Below are 7,604 nucleotides of genomic sequence, written 5' to 3' on the forward strand. Positions count from 1 at the left end.
CTTAAAATAACACCTTATTTTGGTGTATCACACCACATACCACTAATCCTTATAAAGTGATATCAGCTTAATATGTAGACTACTAAGGACAAATATAGTTTAGCTTTTAAAAGTTTTTCTCCCCCCCCCCCCCCAATTTTTTTTTAAAAAACCCCCCCCCCCCCCCCCCAATATGATGAGCCATTTTGTTCCATAAAGTATATTTATCATGCAGGATGGAGCTAGCATTAACAAAAGTAGCCCAGCCATGGTAATCATCCATCCTAAATAAAGAATGCACAAATTGATCATCATCTTCAACAATAGTAAGTTTACTTAGGCTTCCAAAAGGTCTATATTTTGTTGTTTTTATTACAGAAGTGCTGATAGTACTTAAAATTTTGTCTTTATGCACAGCAACCGAAGACTCCAATATAGCAAAAATAAAAAGTATATGGTCCCTACATAAGTGCTTAAGTCTATTAAGTGAGTAAGGGTCAACAACTTCTCTAATATTCCAAACCTTCATTCAAATGCAAGAGTTCATTCTTTCTTTTCCCTTTTTTCTATTAGATTTTTGCACCAACCATTCTTTTTCAAGAGCAACATTAGCCTCTTTCACCTTGCTATCCAACTCAATTTTGCCCTACACTCTCTCAATGGAGTCCCCCAAAATTTCAACATTATCTATAGTATCAACCCTGTCAACCCTATCCCCCATAATCAATGCAGCACCACCCCTATCATCAAAAAATGAAACTTCATCATGCCCCCCAACCACGTGGGGATAGAAGACTCTCCCACAACAATATCATTGTGCAACGTGACAACAATATCAACAGTCTCCTTTTTTAACGGAGCATGAATGAATGCCAACATCATCCATTACCAAAGGCACCACATTGGGTTTCTTCGGAGGAACCCCAACAAGAACAGTAGCATTCATAGATTTTAAATTATGATGCAAATGATAGCATTGATTACTAGAATTACCAAACATACACAATTTGTACAATACAGGGGATGTTCAATTACCACACATTTCCAGTATCCTTGATCAGTCGAATCAATCCAAACCTCCTCAGAAGCAGACTGTCTAATATTCCTTTCAACAAGGACTCTTGCTGCAGAAGGTCTAGAAAGAGTGAATGTAGGAGAATCCATCTTTAAAGGCTTTCCATATATAGCTGCGATAGAGAAAAGTATTTCATGATTGAATAAATGGAACTTCAAGCTAGGAAAACGAATCCGAATTGGAATTTTGGGGGTTCGATCTGAGGGCCAAAATCCACATCGCACTTAAAAATTTTCATAACCCGATTGTCAATCCGCACCACCCTTGTTGCAAACAAACAAGCATAATCTTCATTATTAGACAATTGAATTAGAATATGCCTCCCATCAAGAAGATAAATTTTTCAACTCCTGAACAATTGCATCAATTCAAATTTTTTACGTATGACTTCAAGTTTTGGGTGTCCATAGAGGAACTTACCAACGAGAGTAAGCTGACAAAATAAAGCTAGGATATTATTTTCAACATGTGAAATGAAGATTACTGGCTTACTGTTCTTCTTGCTAGCTTTCTTGATAAAGCTATATTAACTACCCAAATTCAAAGAATCATGAAAAGTAGAGGAAATAGCATTTTTTTAGAAGAAACATTATTATTGCCGCTGGCGAGAGCCTTGGTGAAGATGCAATCCATCGAAACCTCAAGAACCCTAAAATCGCCATTTGAGCGTCACAGCAAAACCCGCAGCCTTCATTACAATATAAGTATGATTATTTGATATACTAATTTATTCTTTTTTTTAAGTATTTTGAATTTATGATTAATTGATAGTAAGAAAAGTTTGTAGTGAAGGAAGAACATTTTAAAGATTCAAATGAGATAGAATTAGACGATAATAAATATATGATTTTTTGAAGATGATAAAAGTAAGGATGAGCCCATTATAGATCTTGAACTTCTTGGAATATTTAAATTTTAAATGAATATTTACCTACAATCATATTTCAAATTTCTTTTTTATATCAATATTTATGATTAAGATTTGTGATTTATGTTTTTATGATAATAAACTAAATCAACATATCAATGGTTTATATCACATTTATAATTTTTTTTTTATAAGTTTTTCCTTTTTTGAGGCTTATGCTTCAATGTTTATATCTCATCTCGCTAGGGCAAAATACAATGGTTTCCCGATTTCATCTTTTAACTATGATTATTTGCTGATTTTGTATGTTTTTATTAGAAGCTTCTTTAAGATTGTATAAATACTATACAAATGTTGGAATGAAATATTCAACTAATTTTCTTCGATTCTTATTATGGTATAAAAGCCTGAGGCATTTTTCTTTGCATTGTCAATACTTGCAGCCTTTCTTGCCGCGCATTATCACAATATTGCGACATTCATTGTTGCGCTCTTTTTTCCCTGCTTTTCTATAATTGTAGCCTTTATCGCTGTGTGGTACTAATATTTTCTAATGTTTTAGCTTTTGATTGCCGCATGGTTAATTCTTTTTCCTGAATTACTGCACTATTTCTTTTCCTTATTTTCCTATAATTGTAACTGCCTCAATTATTTTTCCTTTTTGCAGTCGTTATCATTCCATTTCTGTAAATTGGTTATATTGTTGCATCCTTCATCGCTATATTGTTGCATTTCTTTGTTTTTTCTAAAATTTTTTGAACAGAACCACAGTTTTCCTCTCTATGAGTAACACTACATACCCTTGTTCTTGGGTTTTCTTGGGATTGTGGGATGAAACTTAATTACAAAGAGAAGAGTTGCAAAACCTTTATTCAACATAGCATTTTAATGGTAAGAACTATCAAAAGTGATCGTGATTGGTTCATAGGTTTTTGAATGGAAAAATAATCATTTACAAGGCTTCAAAAGACAATAATTTTCTAGGAGCGCCTAAAATATTTACAGTAGGTGAATAGCTGACTGCCGTTTTCATCAAAGGATTTTTATAAATAGTAATTGATAATTTGGTATGCCAGCTTGACATGGATAATATTCATTTATTTATTTTGGGGGGATTGAGGCAAGGTTGACTGTCCTTCAATTCCGCCCGCATTACTATTCCATTGAGCCCAATTATTCTTCAATTTTCCTTGTTCACTTCATGCCACCTCAATAATCTGTGAAATTATTAGTGCCATCCCACATTATTAGCTGGTAGATTATTAAAGTTATTTTTCAATTATTATTTTGCTAGTTCATCAATTCACAGGATATTATAATTATTCTTTAGTCATTATTTCTTGATTTAGTATGTTCGCTAGATATGCTTTGCTATGTAAAGAGGTGTAAATTGTGTAAGTTGTGTAAATTGCTAGATATGCTAAGGCTTTATGGCTTTGCTATGTAAAGAGGTTTAAATTGTGGTCAAAAGGCAACCAAAGTAAATTGTAATTATGCACGAAAAAATTTTAAAACCTATAATGTAATTGTGCCACTTTCTATTTTTGTTGTTATTGGTTTTATCCCATTTAATCATATTATCTTTTGGAACATCTATGGAGGTAAATAGGGCAGCATAATAAGGATAGGCTGTTTATCATTGTTGTCGTTGATGATCGTATAGAGAAACTCTTGTAAGTTTCTAAGCAAAAATTTTGCAGTAATTAAAATTTTTTGGTGTCATTGTGTCATTAATATTTGTTGTAAACTCACTTATATTGAATCAAGCTTACTCATCATAATCGCTCCCAAGAAATCAAGTGACCATCATTTCAAGTCTTCTAGCTGATCCATTTTCTTCAAACTTGTAATAGTCTTTTGTTTGGAAATAATCATTAATAAATTCAAGTGTATTTGAAGATTAGCCATAGTGGGTTGACTTGAGTGGGCCTAATTCTAAACCCTAAACCCTAAACCCTAAACCCTAAACCCTAAACCCAACCCTAAACCCTAAAGCCATAGTGGGTTGACTTGAGTGGGCCTAATTGAGCCTAAAAAAATCAAAGCAAACCTTAATAGTGCCAAGTCAATTCACACACTTAGACGAAGTGGGCTCAAGCTTGGCATAAGCCTTTAGCTCAAATGCATTAGGGTCCTCTAAATTCAATCCGAATTACTCTTGGGACAAGGGGTTGGTGGTAGCGAAAAAATCTATTTAAACTTTGGTCCCCTCAATTAAATCTATTTTTTACTTTAGGTTTGAATTATTTCTCTGCCTTGTTCTCTCTCCCAAGCATAGCTTATTAATGATGCGTTTGAAGCCTAGTGGATCTAATTGACAATTGAAGAACAGTCGATCTAAATCCAAAAATGATGGGGCTCTAGTCAGAAATGATGGGGCTCTAGTCAAATAAACTGACATATGATATGGCTTACATGTAGAAAAATTTGTCGAATCAAGCGATTCAAATTTGTAGAACCAAGCAATTCAAATTTGTAGAATCAAGCTATTCTTAGCATGTGATGAAAAAATAAAGTCAGTCAATCCTGAATGGATGACAAAATTATGATATCGATATTATTAACAAAAATCTCATGGAGAAATACTTGTATGTTTTAATCGGAATTTAAGACTTATGAATTTATTTTGATGACCTTGACATGCACCTTCCTTAGAACATTATTCATTCTCTTTTATTATTATTATTATTATTGTTTCTTTTTTGCTAGTGAGGAAACTCTATTTCTCTCATTCTTTTCTAATTTCATATGGCTGGAATTCTAAGTTCAACTAGAGACAAATTTTCTCCGTGAACTTCTTGTGGGGATCACATAAAATTTTAGAGGTGTTGCTAATCACACTAACAACCCTAAAATTTTGGCACAATCCTATTCCATATTTGACATCTTGATCTTTTAATGTTTTTTACTTCATTGAAGGGAACTTTAAAAAGTCGTTGCTAGCCCTTAACTAATTGTCATAAAAATTTTTGGTAGTTTGGTGGTGTCCCCTTGAGCAGGCAGCCATAAGCTATCCATAGGTTAATTAGGAAATAATTTTCTAAACTTCAAGGTCAATGGTAAGTTAAAAGTTCAAATACAAATGTGTACAACTAATTACCCAAAGCTTAGATACAAAATGTTACACTTGTATAATACAAATGTTCTAGCCATGTAATTCACACGCATAAGTGAATTATAAATCTCACTTCAATATCTATATACCATCCTAAATACATGTGATCAATCATAGATTTTGGTGCAATTTCCAGATCGAAGTATTCTTTGATATTTGATTTAGAAGCTTTTAGAATCAACTCGGAAATCATTCAAACTGCATTTTTTTAACAAACTCATAGTTGTAACGAGTATCGATTTTATGAATCCAATGATATAAAGAATGCTTTGATTAAGTTTTACATGGACCTAAACGAAGCATACATAATAATAGCTTAAAATTACACGAGGCCATTTGAAGTGTCAAATGTCCTTCGGAGCTTGCATGCTTAAAGTCAAAATAAATGTCTCGATAGAATGAATCGAATCTGTGAAGTTTGCTTAATTCTAATATCTTTAAGTCATTGAGATGTCAAAAAACACTTATATTATCTGGATGGTTCAATACCGTCCAATAAAGTGTTGTTATTTTAATCAAAATGATTTTAGTTTCTCTTCTAAAAATTCTTAAATAGGCCTTCTACAATCTACATATTCATGGGAGCCTGCAAGAGGCCTTATGAGAATAGTGGAAGGAATTCCGAGACTAGTTGAGTTGCGAAATTTTGCCAATTAGCACAAATGGGCATTTTTGTCAACTACGCTAGCGCTCTCTGTTGTCTGCTACAGATGCTTGTTGTCTGCTAAAACACTAACAATCATCATTGACAACGAGTTTAATTCCTTTGTTGCTAAAAAAGTTGATGTATGTTGTTTTCAATAAGATAGGTGCTTATTGTCTTCGCCATCAACATTAACGCCTATCACTGCGAATAAGCTTGTTCTCACCACCAATGATGAAGTTTGTCATCGTCATCAATGCAAACACTCGTCGTTACTTGTAAGGTTAAAATCCTCTATCAACGCCAGACAATAAGGCCAAGACCTGCCTTTGTCACCAAGGCTAATGCCCGCCACTACCATCTTGGCGGACATCCGCCCTTGCCAAAAAGTTGCATGGACAATCTTAGAGAAGTTGTTGACACCAATGGCATTCATTTTAAGCTGCATCCAAAAATTGAAGAACTATTTATTAAAACATGGAATGCAATGTCTAAAGATGTAAGCATGCTGCATTTCTGCCGCTCAATTTCAAAAGAATTTGGTTGTATCAAGACCTTGCCTTTACAATATAAGTATTGGTATGCTGAGGGCCTGAAACTTTAAAATAAAAACATCTGACATGGACATGCAATACTTCATCAATCCATGATGGCCGCAGCACTCAATGAACAAAACTTGCACTAAAATTAGCAGTTTCTTTTTCTTTGATTTTCTTCTGCAATTGCTCATTCACATGTGTAAAATAATACATCACACTTAAAAAAATTGCATTTACATACATACCACCCAGTTCCTATTTATTTATATATCTAACTTCTAAACTTTACCTGTTACATTTATACCACCCAAAACTTTCACATCACATAAAAAATACCATCATTTTAACTTTTAAAATGTGAAATACACCTTTTCATGCATAGATAGGTTGGTAAGCATGTATAAAAAGCATGTATAACTGAATGTTAGATATGTAAATACATGAAAACGAAGTGGTATGTATGTAATTCTTCCAAAAATATGATTTACTTGTTCTATGTGCAAGTTTATTCTCCTTCAGGAAATGCTCATACTCATATATATATTTCCCTTGCCGTTGTCTTTTGCAGCAATGGATTGATCTGGCGCGTTACAGTGGGCTGCAACCAAGAAAGAATGATGGGAGTCCAATTAAGGTTTCCGAATCTACTGAGCCTCCCTTGTTGGAATGCAGTTCCACAAATGCAGAAACTGTAGATGAAAATAGTAACAAATCTGGTGATGATAGCTCCTCGTTGTAATAAAAAATATCAAAACTTAGCGCTTGAAACATTGCTATTTACGAATTGTTCACTATCTTTCATCCATTTTTCAAACACTAAAGTATAAAAATATAAAAATTCATGATAAAATCTTAATCCATATATAATTTTTTTTTTAAAATTATCAATGATACGATCATAGCATTTAAATGCTTTGATCTGATAGTACAAACAATTCACTTGAATGCTAATTTTGTAAATAGCAGTGTTTTGAGTGTTGTGCATGTAATTATCCCCTAAAAAATAATCCTTCTCCAATCTGCTGACAATCTCGATGAACGTGCAGAATGGATTAAGGGGGATGCAAAACCATTGTCTGTGCTGAATCACTGATACTATGTAAGTGTACAGTTGGCTGTAATAGTTTTTTACTAGATTAACAATTCTTTTTATATTGAAAATTAAATTGAGTGTATGCAAAATTGGGTGTTTACTTATCTTGTATGGAAATTATAAAGAATGATGGTTTTTTACCCTAACAATAGATGCATACTCTTGTACTCATGGATATATAATTTGTAAGTTCAGTTATGGGAGCTAAAAAGACAATTGATGCTATTTAGATAAACTGCTTGTGCATAAGAAAAAGTATTTGGACTAATCTTAAAGAGATCTACTAGTATAG

General features: G+C 33.1%; 1 protein-coding gene across 2 annotated transcripts in view; it reads left to right on the forward strand.

The window, feature by feature from the left end:
- LOC110028156 (protein RETICULATA-RELATED 5, chloroplastic-like) overlaps nucleotides 1-7,400 on the forward strand; it is a 64,917-nt gene extending 57,517 nt beyond the window's left edge. For both annotated transcript variants that reach the window (XM_020729894.1, XM_020729895.1), the window contains 2 exons: nucleotides 6,788-6,935; nucleotides 7,266-7,400. In XM_020729894.1, the coding sequence (XP_020585553.1) occupies nucleotides 6,788-6,935; nucleotides 7,266-7,312 (195 nt within the window). In that variant the 3' untranslated portion in view covers nucleotides 7,313-7,400. The remainder of the gene's footprint in view (nucleotides 1-6,787; nucleotides 6,936-7,265) is intronic.
- The last annotated feature ends 204 nt before the right edge of the window (nucleotides 7,401-7,604 follow it).

Source organism: Phalaenopsis equestris, unplaced genomic scaffold, assembly GCF_001263595.1.
Source record: "Phalaenopsis equestris unplaced genomic scaffold, ASM126359v1 Scaffold000495, whole genome shotgun sequence".
NCBI lineage: Eukaryota > Viridiplantae > Streptophyta > Magnoliopsida > Asparagales > Orchidaceae > Phalaenopsis > Phalaenopsis equestris.